The sequence below is a fragment of the Trichomycterus rosablanca genome, chromosome 5, assembly GCF_030014385.1.
Source record: "Trichomycterus rosablanca isolate fTriRos1 chromosome 5, fTriRos1.hap1, whole genome shotgun sequence".
Taxonomy (NCBI): Eukaryota; Metazoa; Chordata; class Actinopteri; order Siluriformes; family Trichomycteridae; genus Trichomycterus; species Trichomycterus rosablanca.
Window position 1 is genome coordinate 35,100,827 of NC_085992.1, and position 24,323 is coordinate 35,125,149.

The window sequence follows — 24,323 nt, forward strand, 5'->3', positions numbered from 1 at the left end:
ATGTTGTTATTATTATTATTATTATTATTCCTACCCCAAAACAAGCTTGACACTGTATACATGTCATACACTTGCAGAGCATGATACACTACCACATTTTTTGCATATACATAAATAGAAGTGTAAAAGCAAAAAATAAATAAAAAATGTATAAAATCATAGCACATTAATGCTAACCATTCATCATACCTACAGTACATCTCTCCTGCCCTGAGAGCAGCACTACACTATACAGTACACTGTACAGTACATCTCTCCTGCCCTGAGAGCAGCACTACACTATACAGTACACTATACAGTACATCTCTCCTGCCCTGAGAGCAGCACTACACTATACAGTACACTATACAGTACATCTCTCCTGCCCTGAGAGCAGCACTACACTATACAGTACACTGTACAGTACATCTCTCCTGCCCTGAGAGCAGCACTACACTATACAGTACACTGTACAGTACATCTCTCCTGCCCTGAGAGCAGCACTACACTATACAGTACACTGTACAGTACATCTCTCCTGCCCTGAGAGCAGCACTACACTATACAGTACACTGTACAGTACATCTCTCCTGCCCTGAGAGCAGCACTACACTATACAGTACACTGTACAGTACATCTCTCCTGCCCTGAGAGCAGCACTACACTATACAGTACACTGTACAGTACACTTCACCTGCCCTGAGAGCAGCACTACACTATACAGTACACTGTACAGTACATCTCTCCTGCCCTGAGAGCAGCACTACACTATACAGTACATCTCTCCTGCCCTGAGAGCAGCACTACACTATACACCATAATTTAGCGTTAGCTAGCTAACCTACTAAAGGTGCACTCTCTTGGTTCATCAAGTTAAACAAAATAAACCCAGATAACTATATAAACTAAATAAAAATAGAAAACAAGCTTACCTCTACTGAAGGTGCAGTTTAAAAGACGTTTTCTCAGCCGCTCAGCCAGGATCTTCCACTGCTGAAAGTAGTTTTGTTTTTTTTATGTATTCGCGCGTTATTTTTTCCGGCTTTTAGTGCCCGCCTCCTCTCTATTTTGATTGGTTAATTTAGTTTTTTACTGCCCGCCTTCTCTGCATTTTGATTGGTTATTTCTCTGAACCAATCATTTGTCTTTCTGCCCTCAGAACACCTTTCTGTAAGTAAAACTCCCATGAGCCGATTTGAATCGTTTAATCATTTAAGATGAATCGATATTCACTTTAAACAGCAGAGGGCGCTGGCGCTATATATTTTATTACAGAATAAAATAAAATTATTTTGCATAGTTTGCAATTATCTAATAAATAAAAGGACATTTATTATTTAGCTGATTTAAATATAAGCACAAATACAGTATTTTATTTTAAATAGAAGTAATAAAAGGAAACGTCATAATTTGTCTTCAATTTCATTTAGTTTAAAAAAATCGGGGAAAAATCGTGTCGTGAACCCAGTATCGTGAATCGTATCGCATCGTGGGTAGAGTGTATCGTTACATCCCTAGTTTTAACACAGTGCTTTAATGCTTTGTTGGCATGTGTGGATGAACAATAGGCACCACCTGCCATTTTTGGACTTTGTGTATCATGCATTTATTTATCATGCATACAGTATATCATGCATTTCTTTATGAAGAGTTAGTCAACTGGGTTTTAAAGCTCACTCCCATCAAACCTGATTTAGCTTATGAGTGTATTATAAAGCCTTTTATGTGTTAAATTGCTGTTGTCATTAACCTAACCATGTGAACACCCACACCATCTTTTGTTTTTAAGGTAGTCTGAAACGTCATTAATAAATACTTTACTATTTCCCAAAGCGGTAACACCGATAGCAAGACCTTACCATTCCCCCTCCACTCTTACAATTTGAGTGTTAGGAAAAACAAATGAGATTAAATACGTCAGACCATTCTTCACATCTGAGGGAGGACTGTTAATCTACACTGGCCTGTGATTAAAGCTCTTGTCTGTACAAAAAAAGCCTTTGCTAATGACTTTAATTGCATTACGCACCCATCTCACATTTAATTACGTTATTTTCTTTTTTCTTTTTACTCTTATTGTAGCCATATCTGTAAAACAAAGTCATTAACTGATCTTTACTAACTGCTTTTTTGGTTAGGGTTGTGATGTATTTGGAGCGTATTTGAAGATCATATTCATTAATTGAGTTTATTATTGAAAAGGTGATTTTGCTACCTGATTTGTTTTTCAAAGTAGTGCAGTTTTAAAAGTATTCTAATTATTAAAAAACTTCAGCCTGTGCATGTTAAATTCCCAAATTGCTTTATCACAATCAGCAAATAAACAACTTTCATTTTGCTATGTTCAAAAAAGTGGGTAGGGTATTGCCTTATGAAGAAAGGAAGAAGCAGTAATAAGGTTATAAGCCTATCTGCTAATAATGGAAAGCTTATTTTTAATCTGATAGAGGTGGTATGGCCTCAGGGTTTAATAAAGTTTAAAAAAAAATTAGAATGTGTAATGGTGTATTATGTTTGGGTCAAAAATATATGTACAGCAGTATAAATTATTTATTCATTAATCTGATATCTGTTTCATTACTACTTTTTTTCTGGTCAGGTCACAGTGGGTCTGATTCCCTCAGCGAAAGGTAGGAAACACCCTGGACAGGTGATCAGTCTATCACAGGGCAAACACATGCATTCTCACGCTTCAATATTTAGAAGCTCATGTCTTTGTGCTTGTTGGAGGAAACCCATGCAGCTACTGGGAAAACATACCTGGGTATTGAACCCAGGACCTTCTTGCTGTGAGACAAAAGTGCTGCCCACAAAGCCACTGTGTCACCCAACATAAATTATTGGAACTAAATATTGGAACTGCATATCCTAGCTTGTTTGAAAATCAGGGTCAGAGCACAGGGACAACCACTGCACTGCACCTCTGGAGCAGATAGGGTTATGGGCCTTGCTGAAAGGCCCAACAGTGGCTGCATGGCAGAGTCTGGATTCAAACACACACCCTTCTAAATGATATCCCAAAGCTCTACCCTCTATGCTACTACTTTCCCACTGACTTAGATTGACCCACAAGTACAACAATAGGAAAGTTTGGAAACTCTCAAAACCTCATAAGAGGCCATACATTTAAATAAATAGGAAATCTAACTTGAAGCCAATCAAAAGCAACATTAAGTCCAGAGATCATCTGTAAAAACAAACACAGAGGTCAATACCTACACAGTTGCCATGGGTTTAGAGGCTGAGGTGCAAAAAAAAGACATGCCTATCAGAGACAATATAGTAGGAGCTTTTTCTGTTCCATGTACTTTGTTGTTACAAAAACCTGTTGATGCAGATATTCTTGGAACCTAAAGTTAGAAATGGCTCCAGGTCTGAAATCTGTACAGGGCTTTGTTGACTTTCTCATTGTTTTACTTGTGACTCGAATTGGTGTGGTCAAACTGTTTCTATTTATATGTGCACCATCACCAATTGTAGTTCTTATTCAACAGCAAATACTCTGGAGGCCATGCTACAAAGGTGCATGACATTATACAACTTTCCACATTACTAAATTAATTTTTATTAAGAATTTTTATTAAGGATTGAGGGGCCCATCAGTGGCAACTTGGCATTGGTGAGGCTTGAACCGGCAACCTTTTGATTACTGGTCTAGTACCATTACCATAGTGTGTATGTTTAATGTGTGTGTATTTTGTAATGTATTTATAAAGCCCACTTCAACAAACACTTCAATTTGTCAATGAAGTGTTCGTACCAATGATTATGTGTTCAGATAATTCAGTCACAGAAAAACTATCACCCAATATTACACACGTCCTATGGACTGTACATGTTTTTTTTTTTCCTGTTTATACAGTTTAAACGTTATAAAACAAATGACAGTACAATAGACAGTTATGTAATTCTATTTACTGTTGTATTATAGTTTTAATTACTTTCACACCACTTAATAAATTCGAGTTTCTTTGTTTTTAAACTGTAGTCAGCGCTCAGCAGTAAACGAGCACCTGGATCATTTAAGAGCTCTAGGAGTACGAGGGCGTGGCTACTTTACCTGAAAGCCTTCACTACGTCTCAAACCAAATCGCTCCATACTTCCTACATCAATACACTACATTGGGTATAAAATAATGTCCGTATTACTTTAACTAGCGCATAACTAATCCAATAGGAAGCCGTTTGGGACTGAGCCGTTTGTCTGTGAGTCTGTATTACAGTGTGATAAAGATTCACTCGGAGCCGCGTCGCCGAGCGAACTGCGCGTGCATGTCGGAGCTGTGTGTTATGTTGGGCACTTCTACAGGATTAAACCACAAGGTAAGCGGAATATGCCGGTTTATCGCTTTTGTTTTGAAAAATACAGATAGTTTGGGAGTGTTGCTAGTGACATATACAATGTCAGTATAAGCGCTATATAAATTGACAGAAGTCGACCCAACTTTTGACTGCGTTATAATCGATAAACTTGTTCGTACTGCTGTTTGGAACTGAGCGTCATTTGTGTTGTTTATTGCTTTTTAAGACAAGTGTACTTCTTTTAACCATTATAGCAACGCTTGTAGTTCACAAAAGTGCTCATAAACTATCGAACCGACTTAAAATATAAGTAACTTTGTGGCTTTTAATCTGCGAGTTGATCAATTAAAGCCCTTTAACCTATAATTTCGAATGAGAAAGAGTGTAAATGATTAACCAAGTGAAGACTCCCTTTAGCTGACTAATGCAGGAACCGAGTAGCCTTATTTACATTAGTGATTCCCAGTATTGCTGTTCAAACACTAATAAAATTGCAGAGCAAATAACACATTGCAACATGATGGATGGCTGCATTTGTTTCAGTTCATCCTTTTAAATTCTTAATCATTCTTCAAACCCCTTCAAGATAAAATGTAATTCATGCCTGTAGTGAGGTGCAGATGTGTGCACATCATTAAACCGGCATTAAAAGGCAGAAAGGTAATTCATAGCACCGCTACGTTAAGTGTGTTATGTTTTAATGATTCATTCATTCATTTGTATGAACTGATCAGCATCGCAGTGGGTCAAGCACCATTTGAAATAAGGGTGCAGCTCTGAAATAAACCCTGGACAGGGTGCCAGTCTATCGCAGCATCACAGGGCAAACACTTACTTACAGCTTAAGGCAGTTTAGATGAGCCAGTCTACTTTATTATGTAAAAGGAAACTAGATTATCACCAACACAGACAAGGCTAGAACATGCAAAACTCCTTGCATGTGGCTCAGGATAAGGATCAAACTCATGGATCCAACTGTAAACTGATAAAACATGATCAAATTTAAAATCAAACCAGTTTAAAGTGATGGACAGACTTGTAAAAAAGAATAGCCTTAATGTACCTTGTGCATAAATTCTACTGATATCTTAAAATTAAACTAAGGTGATGGAAATCTGTTCTCAATATACACTGCCTGGCCAAAAAAAAGGGTCACACACTCTAATATTTGGTTGAACCGCCTTTAGCTTTGATTACAGCACGCATTCGCTGTGGCATCGTTTCCACAAGCTTCTGCAATGTCACAACATTTATTTCTGTCCAGAGTGGCATTCATTTTTCCCCAAGATCTTGTTTTGATGATGGGAGATTTGGACCACTGCACAAAGTCTTCTCCAGCACATCCCAAAGATTCTTATGCTCCCTGAACCACTCTTTCACAAATTGAGCCCGATGAATACTGGCATTGTCATCTTGGAATATGCCCGTGCCATCAGGAAAGAAAAAATCCATAGATGGAATAACCTGGTCGTTCAGTATATTCAGGTCAGCTGACCTCATTCTTTGGGCACATAACGTTGCTGAACCTAGACCTGACCAACTGCAGCGACCCCAGATCATAGCACTGCCCCCACAGGCTTGTACGGTAGGCACTAGGCATGATGGGTGCATCACTTCAGCCGCCTCTCTTCTTACCCTGATGCCCCCATCACTCTGGAACAGGGTAAATCTGGACTCATCAGACCACATGACCTTCTTCCATTGCTCCAGAGTCCAATCTTTATGCTCCCTAGCAAATTGAAGCCGTTTTTGCCACTGACAAGTGGTGAAGCCTCACTGACAAGTGGTTTTCTTAAGGCTACACAGCTGTTTAGTCCCAATCCCTTGAGTTCCCTTCACATTGTGCGTGTGGAAATGCTCTTACTTTCACTATTAAACATATCCCTGAGTTTAAGTGATTGCCGATCACATTCATTCAAGATTTTTTTCCGACCACATTCCTTCCTCGAAGATGATGTTTCCCCACTGTCCTTCCACTTTTTAATAATGCGTTGGACAGTTCTTCACCCGATTTTAGTAGTTTCAGAAATCTCCTTAGATGTTTTCTCTGCTTGATGCATGCCAATAATTTGACCCTTCTGAAACAGATTAACATCTTTTCCACGAACACAGGATGTGTCTTTCGACATGGTTGTTTAACAAATGAGAAGCTACTCACTGCATTAGTTAGGGTTAAATAACTTGTTGCCAGCTGAAACATAATCACTTATGCAGTAATTATCCAATGGGAGGCTCTCACCTATTTGCTTAGTTAAATCCAGGTGGTGACCTTTTTTTGGGCCAGGCAGTGTATTTTCTACATTAGTTTTTTTAATGATGATGGTGGAAAGTGAGAAAATTCTTCTGGAGTTCTTATTGTTAAGATCTTGAGAAGGTGAAGACCATATCATTTGAAGTTATGCAATTCTCATCAAGTCATTGATGAATTGTCCCCGGTGAATGAGGACATCGTTTTGGAAAAGACAAGTTTCTATTATCTTAGATCACTAATCAGAAACCTCAGCTGATCTGCAGTGACCCTTCTCTATTAGTGAAAAGCGGTTCCTAATCATATCAGCAAAACCTCAATCATCACTCATTCAGGTTTTTTCTTTGTCATTTATTTATATTTGATTTTAAACAACTGTGCACATTTCATTATCACTGTCTCTGCTATACCTTATTCTTGAACCTAATTATTTAAGTTATTAGGATTTTGTAATTTTTCAGTGTTGTTTGTTGCTTTTATCCCAAGTCTTTCTGTCATCTGTTCTAAATTTACTGGATTTATTGGACAGTGTTTGGCCTGATTCTTCTTGACATATTTAATCTTTCTGCTATACATCATAAACTGTGTGCATTACGTAAGGTCTGAAGACCCAAGAGTGTTGTGGAAAATGTCTTTCCTCTAAATATCTCATGTTTTGGATTGTTGTTTTTGTTGCAGAATACACTCACCTTAACTTTTTAATTCTTCTTTGTTGCAAATGGTAAAATAAATTTAATTTTATTTATGGAGAGGCAAACACATTGCATATACAGTACATTGGTCATTATTCCCTTTTGTCTGTGGAGGAGCATGTCAAAGCTTTACAGAGCAGTTTCTTGTGCACTTCCATGTGGTTTATTAAATCTGCTACTGGATGCATGTACAGTTGTATCCAACCTATTGGGCATATCTGGCCAAATGAACTTTTGCTAATGTAAGTAAAGGGTGGCACGGTGGCTTAGTGGGTAGCACTGTCGCCTCACAGCAAGAAGGTCTTGGGTTTGATCCCCAGGGATAGGAAGCTGGGATAGGCTTCAGCACCCCCCCCCCAAACCTAATTGGATAAGAAAATGAATCAATGAATAATGTAGGTAAATGGAAGTAAACAAAATATCTCCAGCAAAATCAACAACAACAAAATCAAAAATACAAAGTGAACAAATGTTAAGGTACAGTTAATAGTCATTCTTTGGGCACCCTCATAGTTCAGTACTTGTAACTTTTCCTTTACCAGTTATCACAACTTGTAAATATCTTTTGCAGCCGGCTAAAATACTTAAATTTTGTTTTAGCTTCTGCTTAATTTCTTAAAGTTGGTCATGATGGCTTTTGAGTGTTTTGGATCAATATTCTGTTGTAGAAGCCTACATCTTATTAGCTTTAGTTTATTGAGTCCTTCCCTCGACTACCTGTGCTGGCATGTTTTCTGTGGCACTGGCTGCCACACAATCTCAAAACATAATTTATCTACCATCATGTTTAACAATCCAGTTGACAAGATGTTCTTTTTTTATCAAATGCTCTTACTTTTTTTTTAAAACACATGTTTGAGGGGACAACAAAAGTGTTCTGTTATTATCTTTGTTCACATCACTTGTCTTAAAAACACATCTGGCTTATTTACTTAAAATGTGTGTAATTGTGTTGTGTTCAAATATGTGCCATGCATGCCAACAGCTTTTTAGGCTAGTATAAACCATGATGGTAACACTGGGTGATCCAAGGTCTTTTATTGTCACTTATTTACATTCATATGGGAAAACATGTTACTAGTAAGACAAAACACTAATGATATTTTGTTTTATATTTTACAATATATGGCCAAAAGCACATGGATGCCCCTTCATTCAACACCTTGAGATAAATTGAAATGATTAATGCGTCAATGTGAGCTTGGCCTTCTTGTCCAACATCACTACATAATCTCACTCTTAGGTCAACAGACAATTTGCCACAGAAAAGCCTTGCCAGAACATTTTGCCATGTCTAGAGACATGCTTACATTTGCTGTCCAGACTTGCCAGTGCTGATTGGTGATAAATGAGTGGTTTCCAAACCCAATGCAACTTTTATTTGCTTTGCTTCAAAACACTTAGTTGAGTTTAAAAAGAGCTCAGTCAAAAGTATTTATCTCAGTCAGCCTCTAAAAAAATCTACATTTGACATTATGCTATGATTTACAGTGTATCACAAAAGTGAGTACACCCCTCACATTTCTGCAGATATTTAAGTATATCTTTTCATGGGACAACACTGACAAAATGACACTTTGACACAATGAAAAGTAGTCTGTTTGCAGTTTATATAACAGTGTAAATTTATTCTTCCCTCAAAATAACTCAATATACAGCCATTAATGTCTAAACCACCGGCAACAAAAGTGAGTACACCCCTAAGAGACTACACCCCTAAATGTCCAAATTGAGCACTGCCTGTCATTTTCCCTCCAAAATGTCATGTGATTTGTTAGTGTTACTAGGTCTCAGGTGTGCATAGGGAGCAGGTGTGTTCAATTTAGTAGTACAGCTCTCACACTCTCTCATACTGGTCACTGAAAGTTCCAACATGGCACCTCATGGCAAAGAACTCTCTGAGGATCTTAAAAGACGAATTGTTGCGCTACATGAAGATGGCCAAGGCTACAAGAAGATTGCCAACACCCTGAAACTGAGCTGCAGCACAGTGGCCAAGATCATCCAGCGTTTTAAAAGAGCAGGGTCCACTCAGAACAGACCTCGCGTTGGTCGTCCAAAGAAGCTGAGTGCACGTGCTCAGCATCACATCCAACTGCTGTCTTTGAAAGATAGGCGCAGGAGTGCTGTCAGCATTGCTGCAGAGATTGAAAAGGTGGGGGGTCAGCCTGTCAGTGCTCAGACCATACGCCGCACACTACATCAAATTGGTCTGCATGGCTGTCACCCCAGAAGGAAGCCTCTCCTGAAGTCTCTACACAAGAAAGCCCGCAAACAGTTTGCTGAAGACATGTCAACAAAGGACATGGATTACTGGAACCATGTCCTATGGTCTGATGAGACCAAGATTAATTTGTTTGGTTCAGATGGTCTCAAGCATGTGTGGCGGCAATCAGGTGAGGAGTACAAAGATAAGTGTGTCATGCCTACAGTCAAGCATGGTGGTGGGAATGCCATGGTCTGGGGCTGCATGAGTGCAGCAGGTGTTGGGGAGTTACATTTCATTGAGGGACACATGAACTCCAATATGTACTGTGAAATACTGAAGCAGAGCATGATCCCCTCCCTCCGGAAACTGGGTCGCAGGGCAGTGTTCCAGCATGATAATGACCCCAAACACACCTCTAAGACGACCACTGCTTTATTGAAGAGGCTGAGGGTAAAGGTGATGGACTGGCCAAGCATGTCTCCAGACCTAAACCCAATAGAACATCTTTGGGGCATCCTCAAGCGGAAGGTGGAGGAGCGCAAAGTCTCGAATATCCGCCAGCTCCGTGATGTCGTCATGGAGGAGTGGAAAAGCATTCCAGTGGCAACCTGTGAAGCTCTGGCAAACTCCATGCCCAGGAGAGTTAAGGCAGTTCTGGGAAATAATGGTGGCCACACAAAATATTGACACTTCAGGAACTTTCACTAAGGGGTGTACTCACTTTTGTTGCCGGTGGTTTAGACATTAATGGCTGTATATTGAGTTATTTTGAGGGAAGAATAAATTTACACTGTTATATAAGCTGCACACAGACTACTTTTCATTGTGTCAAAGTGTCATTTTGTCAGTGTTGTCCCATGAAAAGATATACTTAAATATCTGCAGAAATGTGAGGGGTGTACTCACTTTTGTGATACACTGTATGTCTTAATTCTGCAGTACTAAAAGCAAAACTACTTAAACTGTATTTAGTAATTATAAACACATAATAATTCGTATGTACAGTAATTACTGAGGATTTATGTTGATAATCAATTGAAAATGCATAATGATAATCCAATTAGTCATTTTCAATCTTATTTATTTAAGAATTATGACCTGAAAGTGTGCACACCACCCTCATATACCAGCTGTTACCTATAGCTGTACTTGCAATAACCTGAAAAGCTTGTTATGATCAGACTTGCTTTCTTTAAGAATCTCAGTATCAGGTTGTAAATGAATCCGTTATGGGTAAAATGTGAAAAAACAGGATTGGTGAATCTGTACTTTACATACACTTAAAATACAGTTTGGCCCAGGGTATGATAGGATAAAGGAGTCCAAAAGCAATGATTTAAAAAGGTTATGTAAGCTTTTAGAAAGAAAATGTGTTAGATTAAACTAAACACATTACTAGATACGATATTAAACACCTGTTGCTGGGGTTTGTGCTGTGTTCATTCAGCTTTAGTAACCGCTACGTTCCAGTCGGCCGGGAACACTGTGTGCAAGGCAGGAATACACCCTGGATAGGGGTCAGACCATTACCATATATCATACACGTACCCACTCACATTTAGAAGTAATCTAGAGAAGACAACCATCGTCTCTATGTTTCTGAAAAACCTCTTTTAGACAGCAACCAGTGCATAGTGCCAGATGTTAATAAACAGCACTGTACTGCATATTATGCTGCATTATGCTTATTAATATAATAAAGCTAGTTGTTTTTTTGTGAAGATCAGCGGTATTTAATCTAGTACTAGTTGGGTTTTGGTTTCTCTGGCTATTTTCTATTCCCAGAATGCATAGTGATATGCTAAAACCAAAGTGCTTTACAATTTTTCTGGATGTTGGTAAATGTGAAATATTGCCTGTTAAAAGTAAGTCAAAGAAACTTCAATTTTGCATATCTAATACCAGTTTATAAAGTTAATTTTGGAAACTATATAGTCTATAAGACCATTGGCTGTTTAGTTAGACAAATAAACACAGTTTTACTACATTTAAATTAAAATGAACAAACAAAGTTGTTCTTTAAGCTAATAAAAGTACTATAGACAAACAGAACAGCAGTGTTCATGTCTTTTGCCAAGATGCAAAATGTGACCTCTTTGTTCACATTAATTCCATTTATAGCTCATCAGACTCCCATTTCTGGGTTATATTGGAAAGTACAAGCCATCCCAGTCACCCCAAAATCAATAAATAATTGTGCAACATTTTTGTTAGGTTAGGTGGAATAAAGCTTCATTTTTATTCAGGCATTCATAAATACAAGAAAAGATTTTATGGAATACACTGAGCTTTTATAAGAAGACACTGCTCGCTGATGACTAAGGCCTTTTTCAATTAGTAATGTTGCACATTTTGATGTGCCTAATCTACACTTGTTTATAATGTTTGTCATTTTTTTTATCAAGCTGATGCAAATTTTGTTTTATTTGCAAGACACATTCTGGTATTGATGATTCATACAAGCTTAATCAACTTTGCTGATGTCTGAAACTGGATATTTTTAAAGCATTTTTGGTGGCAAATTCACTTTGTCGAATATACGAAGGATTTTCAAAAAGTTTCTGCACTTTTATATTTTCATTGGAACAAAAACGTGAGGGCAGCAGGAGGAGTAATTGGTCGTGTCTGAGAGACTGAGAGAGCTTATATTCCGGATGTAGCACCATCTGATTTCCACTTTTTTGGAATGCTCAAAGGAGCTTTAAGGGGAAGAAGATTTTCATGTGATGATGATGTGACAGGTGGCTATGCACTCAACCAAAAACATTTTTTGCTGATGGCATTAAAAATGTTGGTACAACTCCGGGGAGAAATGCATCGGAAAGTGACTATTTAGAAGAGTTATGTAATTTGTTTTTTAAATTCTGAATAAATATAGTTAAAAAAGTGAAGAACTGGTCGCTCAGGTGGCGCAGCGATAAAAACACCTGCTGACACCAGAGCTTGGATCTCGAATACATCTCAGATCGAGTCTTAGCTCTGCCTGCCGGCTGGGCTAAGCAGCCACATGAGCAACAATTGGCCTGTTGTTCAGATAGGGGCGTGATATTAAAGCCAGATAGGGACTTTCTCATAACTAATGCAATTACGACCTCTGCTGGCTGATTGATGGCGCCTGCACAGATACGGGAAAAGAGTGCTGTCAGGGTGTGTCTCTCCGTACACAGTGCTGATCTGCATTGCACTCGTCAAAGTGTAGACAAAATGCATACGGCTCCTGCCCACATGTCGGAGGGGGTGTGGGTTAGCTTCGTTCTCCTCATTCTCCTCACTCCTCAGTGGGGATCGGCATTGGTTGAGAGGAAGCATGATGCAATCGGGCAATTGGATGCACTAAAAGGGCGAAAAAGGGGAGAAAAATGCATAAACTAAATATATAAAAAGTGAAGAACACTCATATATTATCACATACTGTTTATTAAAGGTGAGAAATGGTGTAAAGACTATAAGCTCTGTGATCATGCCTGGACTAGTGACCGAAGCACAATCTGGTGTCACATGGGACACATGAGACATGGTGTTCCCACTAGCACTGGGTTGAAATTTTAAAAGGTGTCGCATCTATTTTCCTCAACTCTATTGTGTGGCTTGGATAGGGAAAGTATTGTAGGCCTCTTATCCTACCTGTGTCCATTCAGCAGTCAGATCAAGTTTCCAATAGGGGAAGTTAAGGCACCTGGCCAACAGCGGTTTTCTGGTAGTCAAGAGATGAAGGTGTGGATGATTTCAATGTCGTCAAGCAGAAATACAGAAGGGCCTCACAATGAAAGTACATTTGTATAGAAAAATAAAAAATACCCAGAACAGTTCATCCCAGTGCATTTACCTTTTAATGAATACAATTTATTTAAACCATTTATTTATTGGTTTAAATAATTTAATTCAGCCTTTGTCATGTACTGTCAGTTTAAAAGCATAGTACTGCATCCCAGTGAGGTTCAAGTCAGGGCTTCTACTAGCCCAACCAAAAAATTGAGCCATTTAGATGGGGGCTTGTGTGCTTAGGATCAGTGTTTTGCTGCATAACTCTATTCCACTTAAGCCTCAGATCATAGACTGATTACAAGAAAACCAGTCAAAATGTTTGTTAGTTAAACCTATTTTTCCCATAAGAAATAATGTAAATAGAATTAATCTGTGCCATACCTCCCAAACCACCCCCTTACCTAACCTTTCTAATGTCTTAAATGGTCTTTTTTGTTTTAAATACAAATATATTTTCCCTTAATCTTAAATTATAGAATAGATAATACTGTAATAAATAATAATAAACAACAATAGACAGTAGTACTGTACATAAAAACACACATCTCAGTACAGTACGTGTGCTGTACCATACACCATAATAAATTTCCTTCTTTTTTTATAAAATGTATCTACCAGAAACCACAATAACTCTCATATTTCTCTATTATAGAATACTTTACTCAGCGGACTTCCGTCTTCTCTCTCACTCACTGTCCCCTCTGTCTGATACACAGTGACATCTACTGGCAATAGATTTGTTCATTTTCTCACCACTAAGCTTTCTCTGCACCTTATTTGGGGCCATTTCAATATTGAATTTTACAAAATATAAAGAAAACACCAAAAAACACCATCCGCTGTCCGAATGTTCAGTCATGGTGTATATATATAAATATACTGTGTATCACAAAAGTGAGTACACCCCTCACATTTCTGCAAATATTTCATTATATCTTTTCATGGGACAACACTATAGACATGAAACTTGGATATAACTTAGAGTAGTCAGTGTACAGCTTGTATAGCAGTGTAGATTTACTTCTGAAAATAACTCAACACACAGCCATTAATGTCTAAATAGCTGGCAACATAAGTGAGTACACCCCACAGTGAACATGTCCAAATTGTGCCCAAATGTGTCGTTGTCCCTCCCTGGTGTCATGTGTCAAGGTCCCAGGTGTAAATGGGGAGCAGGGCTGTTAAATTTGGTGTTTTGGGTACAATTTTCTCATACTGGCCACTGGATATTCAACATGGCACCTCATGGCAAAGAACTCTCTGAGGATGTGAGAAATAGAATTGTTGCTCTCCACAAAGATGGCCTGGGCTATAAGAAGATTGCTAACACCCTGAAACTGAGCTACAGCATGGTGGCCAAGGTCATACAGCGGTTTTCCAGGACAGGTTTTACTCGGAACAGGCTTCGCCAGGGTCGACCAAAGAAGTTGAGTCCACGTGTTCGGCGTCATATTCAGAGGTTGGCTTTAAAAAATAGACACATGAGTGCTGCCAGCATTGCTGCAGAGGTTGAAGACGTGGGAGGTCAGCCTGTCAGTGCTCAGACCATACGCCGCACACTGCATCAACTCGGTCTGCATGGTCGTCATCCCAGAAGGAAGCTAACGCACAAGAAAGCCCGCAAACAGTTTGCTGAAGACAAGCAGTCCAAGAACATGGATTACTGGAATGCCCTGTGGTCTGACGAGACCAAGATAAACTTGTTTGGCTCAGATGGTGTCCAGCATGTGTGGCGGCGCCCTGGTGAGAAGTACCAAGACAACTGTATCTTGCCTACAGTCAAGCATGGTGGTGGTAGCATCATGGTCTTGGGCTGCATGAGTGTTGCTGGCACTGGGGAGCTGCAGTTCATTGAAGGAAACATGAATTCCAACATGTACTGTGACATTCTGAAACAGAGCATGATCCCCTCCCTTCGAAAACTGGGCCTCATGGCAGTTTTCCAACAGGATAATGACCCCAAACACAACCTCCAAGATGACAACTGCCTTGCTGAGGAAGCTGAAGGTAAAGGTGATGGACTAAACCCAATTGAGCACCTGTGGCGCATCCTCAAGTGGAAGGTGGAGGAGTTCAAGGTGTCTAACATCCACCAGCTCCGTGATGTCATCATGGAGGAGTGGAAGAGGATTCCAGTAGCAACCTGTGCAGCTCTGGTGAATTCCATGCCCAGGAGGGTTAAGGCAGTGCTGGATAATAATGGTGGTCACACAAAATATTGACACTTTGGGCACAATTTGGACATGTTCACTGTTGGGTGTACTCACTTATGTTGCCAGCCATTTAGACATTAATGGCTGTGTGTTGAGTTATTTTCAGAAGACAGTAAATCTACACTGCTATACAAGCTGTACACTGACTACTCTAAGTTATATCCAAGTTTCATGTCTATAGTGTTGTCCCATGAAAAGATATAATGAAATATTTGCAGAAATGTGAGGGGTGTACTCACTTTTGTGGTACACTGTATATACATATGAGATGTATATATACATATACAACAGTTGGAACTGTTGATGAAGAACTGAGGTTTATTCCTCCTCATCTGCTGCTCAGGAGTTCTAAAAGTGTCTGTCCTCGATGGAGCAATTAAAACTTCATGCACCTCTTTAGCAAGGTCTGTAATGTCCACACTGAGTCCAGTATTTTCTATCAGCAGCTCTAGGCTCACCATCATGCCAAGTTCATTGTTCATGGTGCTGACGTTCTTAGGTGATTCTGCCAGATATCTCAGAGTCTGCAAAGTGGTAAAAACATATGAAACTGAAACACCTGGTTTTAGACCACAATAATTTATTAGTATGGTGTAGGGCCTCCTTTTGCGGCCAACACAGCTTCAATTCGTCTTGGAAATGACATATACAAGTCCTGCACAGTGATCAGAGGGATTTTAAGCCATTCTTCTTGCAGGATAGTGGCCAGGTCACTACGTGATGCTGGTGGAGGAAAACGTTTCCTGACTCGCTTCTCCAAAACACCCCAAAGTGGCTCAATAATATTTTGATCTGGTGACTGTGCAGGCCATGGGAGATGTTCAACTTCACTTTCATGTTCATCAAACCAATCTTTCACCAGTCTTGCTGTGTGTATTGGTGCATTGTCATCCTGATACACGGCACCGCCTTCAGGATACAATGTTTGAACCATTGGATGCACATGGTCCTCCAGAATGGTTCGGTAGTCCTTGGCAGTGACGCGCCCATCTAGCACAAGTATTGGGCCAAGGGAATGCCATGATATGGCAGCCCAAACCATCACTGATCCACCCCCATGCTTCACTCTGGGCATGCAACAGTCTGGGTGGTACGCTTCTTTGGGGCTTCTCCACACCGTAACTCTCCCGGATGTGGGGAAAACAGTAAAGGTGGACTCATCAGAGAACAATACATGTTTCACATTGTCCACAGCCCAAGATTTGCGCTCCTTGCAGAATTGAAACCGACGTTTGGCATTGGCACGAGTGACCAAAGGTTTGGCTATAGCAGCCCGGCCGTGTATATTGACCCTGTGGAGCTCCCGACGGACAGTTCTGGTGGAAACAGGAGAGTTGAGGTGCACATTTAATTCTGCCGTGATTTGGGCAGCCGTGGTTTTATGTTTTTTGGATACAATCCGGGTTAGCACCCGAACATCCCTTTCAGACAGCTTCCTCTTGCGTCCACAGTTAATCCTGTTGGATGTGGTTTGTCCTTCTTGGTGGTATGCTGACATTACCCTGGATACCGTGGCTCTTGATACATCACAAAGACTTGCTGTCTTGGTCACAGATGCGCCAGCAAGACGTGCACCAACAATTTGTCCTCTTTTGAACTCTGGTATGTCACCCATAATGTTGTGTGCATTGCAATATTTTGAGCAAAACTGTGCTCTTACCCTGCTAATTGAACCTTCACACTCTGCTCTTACTGGTGCAATGTGCAATTAATGAAGATTGGCCACCAGACTGGTCCAATTTAGCCATGAAACCTCCCGCACTAAAATGACAGGTGTTTCAGTTTCATTGTCCAACCCCTATCTATCTATCTATCTATCTATCTATCTATCTATCTATCTATCTATATATAGATATAGATATAGATATAGATATAGATATAGATATAGATATAGAGAGAGAGAGAGAGAGAGAGAGAGAGATGTTCGTATGGTAAACCGTTCGTAACTCAAGGGTCTACTGTAGTTTAGCCATGTATCTCATCTGCTACTTCTGTGAATATTTACCTGTGGATGCTATAAGCTCTTTATGAATGAGTGATGGATGGTTGACCTTTTAGAAGTAAATAAACATTTGCAGTGTGACTGACAACTTCAAACATACATGAGGGATCTGCTTCCAGCCAAGCTTTGCTCTAGGCTTTATTTAATCCTACATCTTGATTAAATTCTCAATGAGACCTAAATGTTGAATAATTAATTAAATAAAACGTGACATTGAAGAACAAGAATGAAGGAACTGGGAAAGATCTTAGATGTAAAGATTTGTCTCTTTAAACCAAGATCAGAATGGTCAAGACTGTGGTTCTCTCTGTGATTCTTACTGAATGTGAAAACTAGGAAAATAAAAATATATATATTGATGCCTTTAAACTTTGGTGCTGGTGAATACTTTGAGAGAACCCTGTGCAGCATAGAAAACAAACTGGACTGGAAAGGTTGAAGGTAAATAGCCAGTAACAAGATGGATAGATACAATTACACCGACATTAAGAAGCTTGGTTGCCAGGAATTGAAATCGATCTGACGGCACATAATAATAATATACACTGATCAGCCATAACATTAAAACCACCTCCTTGTTTCTACACTCACTGTCCATTTTCTCAGCACCACTTACTATATAGAAGCACTTTGGAGTTCTACAATTACTGACTGTAGTCCATCTGTTTCTCTGCATGCTTTGTTAGCCTCCTTTCATGCTGTTCTTCAGCGGTCAGGACCCCCACAGGACCACCACAGAGCAGGTATTATTTAGGTGGTGGATCATTCTCAGCACTGCAGTGACAATGACATGGTGGTGGTGTGTTAGTGTGTGTTGTGCTGGTATGAGTGGATCAGACACAGCAGTGCTGCTGGAGTTTTTAAATACAGTGTCCACTCACTGTCCACTCTATTAGACACTCCTACCTAGTTGGTTCACCTTGTAGATGTAAAGTCAGAGACGATCGCTCATGTATTGCTGCTGTTTGAGTTGGTCATCTTCTAGACCTTCATCAGTAGTCACAGGGCACTGCTCATGGGGCGCTCTTGACTGGATATTTTTGGTTGGTGGACTATTCTCAGTCCAGCAGTGACAGTGAGGTGTTTAAAAACTCCATCAGTGCTGCTGTGTCTTATCCATTCATACCAGCACAGCACACACTAACACACCACCACCATGTCAGTGTCACTGCAGTGCTGAGAATGACCCACCACCTAAATAATACCTACTCTGTAGTGGTCCTGGGAAAGTCCTGACCATTGAAGAACAGGGTGAAAGCAGGCTAAAAAAGTATGTAAAGATAAAAGATGGACTACAGTTAGTAATTGTAGAACTACAAAGTGCTTCTATATGGTAAGTTGAGCTGATAAAATGAACAGTGAAACAAGGAGGAGGTTTTAATGTTGTGGTTGATCAGTGTATATTAATGTTATTGATGCCTCAGCTTTAGGGTGCTTGAAAAGAGCCTGACCTCCAGTTAGGTCTTTGTGGAGTTTAATACATTCTTCCAACGTCCATTTACAAATACTTTTTTCCACCTCACAAAAATTTACTATTAGGTAGACAGACTACTTCAGTTTCAGTGAGTGTGTGACGTTCTTGCTGGACTGGCACCATATCCAGAGTTTATTCTCTCCATGTGCCATTTTTAGATGAAATCTGGATAGAACGCAACTCTGATCAGTATAAAATAGTGACAGGATTAAGATAACTGCTGGTATATTAAGCTAGTGTTTAAAGAATTTAGGATTTGGCTCTTTATTATTAGAAATAAATGGTGTTAGTGCTGAGAGAGCTCTTTCAGCACATGACCGATAGATGTGATCAGAATTTGAAAGGTCCAGTAAAAGTGCTTTAGGCTTTGTTCTGGGTTTAAATAGGCAGAGACCATTTTACTGCAGACACACAGCCTGCATCTGTTTCAACTGCAGTAGCAATAATCTTTCAGTATATGCTCGGTTTCTTTTAACTATTACAAAATCTCTGCAGTTGTGATACATGCTGTGATATATTTTTTTCTCTAATTAAATGTGAACAGCTATAATTCTTAATGCTTTGGTTCATGCTTTACTTGATTATGGTACCTGTTTTAGAGCTGTGGGTACATTATGTTAGGAGAACTACTTTTAAGTAGACCAACTATAAAAAGTTCTAAAATTTAAACCAATAAATGGACATTTTCAGATTTTCATTAGTGATCCAGCTCTTAAAAATTAATGGCATTTTAAAGAAATTAAAAGGACATTTAGAGACTTGTATATTACATCAATGCAGCTTGCAACCGCTGGATTTCACTGGAATACTAGACACATAATAACAACAATTAAAGCAACCAGGATGCATCTAAACATAGTTTGGAGTGTCTTAGCAAAAGGTCTGGATATTTATGTGAATACAAGATTTCAGTTTTTGTCTTTACTTTAAAAAACTCCAAAACCAGTTTATACCTGATTTTTGGTAGTTAAGTGTAAACTGATGGGTAAAAATGTTAATTGAGTGTACAGAAAAGTTCTGAATACTTTCTGAATACACTGTATGTGCATGCTAAGGACAACATTTAGGGATCTTAGAATAAGCCAGCAAGATGCATTACTGTTGAGTACACAATGTGGTTGTAATTAAAACTAGTGTTTAGTTGTTTGTGTGCGTGCGAAACGGATGAAGCTCTGATGTTTACACTGGTTGTTTTTTCTGGGATTTAAATAAAATTGCACTTGTGTTGAAACTCTTTGCTCTTGCTGCATCCTTTTTCACTTGGGCAGCAGCTTGATGTTTATAGATTGGTTAAGCTGCACCTGTGTGCCAATCTCACAAGCAGCTGTGACATCTTCACAGTAGTCACGGAGACGGTACTGCAGCTGTAAGCGATGTTGAGCCAAAACCTAACCCAGCAACACTGTATACAGCTGATTCCTATAGTGCAGCTGGTGTGTATGAGTAATACAGGTGTTTGGATTGGTTGTGTTTTCAACCAGGAGGAGACTGGGATAAAAGTAGATTTGGGCCCTTGGGGAGGAGTAGAGCTTTGAATAAGAAAAAAAAACAGTGCTCATCTTATATATATATAAGTTTGTTTCATGGTAAGACGGAGAGAGGCATGTGTTTATCTTAGAAAGAGTGTGAATGTTCTGCAGTGTTTACTGAAGAGAGGGACAGAGTGTGTCAGGCATGAAGACACTGACGGTCCCTGTTCTTGTTAGCAGGGGAGTTGGGATCAGAATGGGCCTCCAGAGACACTGGTTTAACCATAAAAGGCAAAATTCTTCAGCTTTGAACTTCCACCATTGATCACTATTGAAATCATAGGAACCCAAGTTTTCATGACCACTCTGACTTTTGACTTTTGAGTATCAGCCGGTACTGATGCTAATATGATACTTACATCCTCAATGTAACCAAGCATATTCTCATTCAGTTGGTTATCCCAAACATAATCAAAGCTTTCTTTTTATTTTGTGTTTGTGGAAATTATTTATGGTCAGCCAGCATTACACACCTTTACTTTTAGCCATGTTTAAAATACATGATCAGACATTTAAAGGCAGAGACATGGCATGGTTTGATAACACAACTTGAAATGAATTCATTCTCAGACACCAGCATAACCAACAGTCTGCTTCAAAACGTCTAAAATACAATCACAGCTGCATCTAATTCTCTCAACATAAAATAGAGAATGTCCCCCAAACTGATGTGTCAAATCTGCTTGGATAAAGTTTGAATATACACTAATCAGCCATAACATTAAAACCACCTTGTTTCTACACTCACTGTCCATTTTATCAGCTCCACTTACCATGTAGAAGCACTTTGTAGTTCTACAATGACTGACTGTAGTCCATCTGTTTCTCTACATACATTTTTAGACTGCTTTTACCCCGTTCCTCAATGGTCAGGACCCCCACAGGACCACCACAGAGCAGGTATTATTTAGGTGGTGGATCATTCTCAGCACTGCAGTGATCCTGACATGGTGGTGGTGTGTTAGTGTGTGTTGTGCTGGTATGAGTGGATCAGACACAGCAGTGCTGCTGGAGTTTTTAAATACCATGTCCACTCACTGTCCACTCTATTAGACACTCCTACCTAGTTGGTCCACCTTGTAGATGTAAAGTCAGAGATGATCACTCATCTATTGCTGCTGTTTGAGTTGGTCATCTTCTAGACCTTCATCAGTAGTCACAGGATGCTGCCCACAAGGTTCTCCTGGCTGGATATTCTTGGTTGGTGGACTATTCTCAGTCCAGCAGTGACAGTGAGGTGTTTAAAAACTCCACTCATACCAGCACAACACACACTAACACACCACCACCATGTCAGTGTCACTGCTGTGCTCTGTACTACTCTGTAGTGGTCCTGTGGGGGTCCTGACCATTGAAGAACAGCATGAAAGGGGGCTAACAAAGCATGCAGAGAAACAGATGGACTACAGTCAGTAATTGTAAAACTACAAAGTGCTTCTGTATGGTGGGTGGAGCTGATAAAATGGACAGTGAGTGTAGAAAAAAGAAGTTGGTTTTAATGTTCTGGCTGATCGGTGTATATCCACAGGATATAGAAAACAAGACTATGTTCAGTGATAAATTATGCATCCCCTAGTTTATGCTGTTATGTTTTCCTGCATGGTACAGACCCAGTTACGCTATTGGTCCAATTTTGTTTCTAATAAATAGTTTTAATAAAATTAAATGCTGTTCAACATGGTCCAGTTAAAGAAAAGAAAAGGAAGAACAAAAAAATCAAATTTTTAGTTGGCATAAAATAATATATACAAGCATAGCAACTATAGAATATTTTTAAGTATATAAAGTAAAAGCCTGGGTGAAGTTAAATTAGATTTAACTGGAGATTAACTGCAACACTTGGATATGTAAAAGATTTGGCAAACAGTCCCTACTGATCACTTGTTAAATGTTTCTGAATCAAATCTGATGTCTCAGGCCGAGCAGAACACAATAAGATGTGTTGGCAGATGTTTTCATTATTTGATCTGCTTAATACCAAACATCTGGATTCGCACGACACTACAGACTGTTATCTCATTCATTTTTACCATCTGTGCATGAACATTTCTTGTACTTGTAAATATTTCCCAGCACTAATGTCTCTCTAACATACTTGTGTGACAATTCTCATTGTAAATCTTAACTGCTTTCATGTTTTTTGGGCTGATTCAGAACATGCAAATCTTGATTCAGCTACTGTTGCATTCTTTTTTTCACCACTGCAAAGTGTTTTCCAGTCACCACTGCAGTATCAGCATCTCCTGTTTTTGTGTGCCTGTGCTCACCGTTTGCTTTGTTTTCGTGTTTGTGTTTCAGATAAAGCATCTAGAAAGATGATAAGGTAGCTGTTGAGACCTCGTAGCAGAAACATAACCCTAAAGAAAGAAAGATAAAGGAAGGAGTACGTGCACTTGTGAAAGGGTTTTGCTGTCGTGCAAAGGGGGAAGGAGAAGGGGGGGTTGAGGCACTCTCCCCCTCTGGACTAACGGTTATAGGTCTGAGGATGAGTAGGGACATGGCATGGGTTTCCTGCCTTCAGCTGCTGTGTGGCATTTCCACATTGATAGCTTATCCCTTAAGACCTCGTTTGGAGCTGGATGTGACTCCTAGGACTACCGTCCTCTTCAAAGGTATGTACAACTTCACCCTGTTTCTCACATTACACAAGATTCATACACAGGACTTCAAACCATGTGAAAAGTAGTGTGGGTCTAGTGTGAATAGAGTCTATATTTATAGTCCAGGAGTTGCTGCTGTTAGAAGGTATTTGAACAAATCAGCTTTATTAGCCTAGATAGATAGATAGATAGATAGATAGATAGATAGATAGATAGATAGATAGATAGATAGATAGATAGATAGATAGATAGATAGATAGATAGATAGATAGATAGATAGATAGATAGATAGATAGATAATTTTATTAATCCCATAGGTAAAGTCAGTTATTACAGCAGCTCAAAATACATTAAAGCGAAAGTATTAAAGTACACAAGTATTAAAGTACCAAGTATTAAAGTACACAAGTAATGTTGTACACACTGTGTAATTAAATAAATAGAATAAAAATGTAGTATGTAATATAAAAACTTTAAAAGTATCCTAGCAGTAAATATTGTTAGATGAGATATGTAATATACTAAACTATTGTAAAGTGTTCATTGCAGTAAATATGAACAGATGTGTAGTATAGTCTTTATAAAGACTATGCCTAGGGCCTAAAGACGTTTGCCTAGGTCCCATTTTGGGACAAAAACTAAACAAATAGAATGCCTTAATGCATGTCATTTTGCAATTACATATTTAAAAAATAAACAATGTAAAAAGATTAGGAAAGTGTCAAGTTCAGTTAGATTTAGTGGTAATAATCAACCTATAAACTTATAACCAACATACTGTTTGATTCATATTTCTGGTTTGGAGAGTAATCAAAATAAATTTTCAACATTTAGTTTCCAGCACAATGTAGTAAGAGATGGTATTGTTCTGATATCAGACCCAAACATTAACCCCCCAAAATTGTGCGCCCTTCTTACATTTTTCACATGTCCAACAATTTTCTTTATTCGAAGGGACTTACCATTAAGAGTAGGGCGGCACGGAGGCTAAGTGGGTAGCACTGTCGCCTCACAGCAAGAAGGTCCTGGGTTTGATCCCCAGGTGGAGTGGTCTGGGTCCTTTCTGTGTGGAGTTTGCAGGTTCTCCCCGTGTCTGCGTGGGTTTTCTCCAGGTGCTCTGGTTTCCTCTCACAGTCCAAAGACATGCAAGTGAGGTGAATTGGAGATAATAAATTGTCCATGACTGTGTTCGATATAACCTTGTGTAAACTGATGAATCTTAATTAAAATTCTAATGAACAAACAAACAAACAAACCATTTACAAGACAGGTAAAATATAAATTACTTGGTGCTCAGGTGGTGCTGTGGC

General features: G+C 39.2%; 1 protein-coding gene across 1 annotated transcript in view; it reads left to right on the forward strand.

The window, feature by feature from the left end:
- Positions 1 to 4,147: 4,147 nt before the first annotated feature.
- The window catches only part of sema4ga (sema domain, immunoglobulin domain (Ig), transmembrane domain (TM) and short cytoplasmic domain, (semaphorin) 4Ga), a 58,206-nt gene continuing 38,030 nt past the window's right edge, over positions 4,148 to 24,323 (forward strand). The window contains exons 1-2 of the mRNA XM_062996069.1: positions 4,148 to 4,302; positions 22,712 to 23,025. Of these exons, the coding sequence (XP_062852139.1) occupies positions 22,899 to 23,025 (127 nt within the window). The 5' untranslated portion in view covers positions 4,148 to 4,302; positions 22,712 to 22,898. The remainder of the gene's footprint in view (positions 4,303 to 22,711; positions 23,026 to 24,323) is intronic.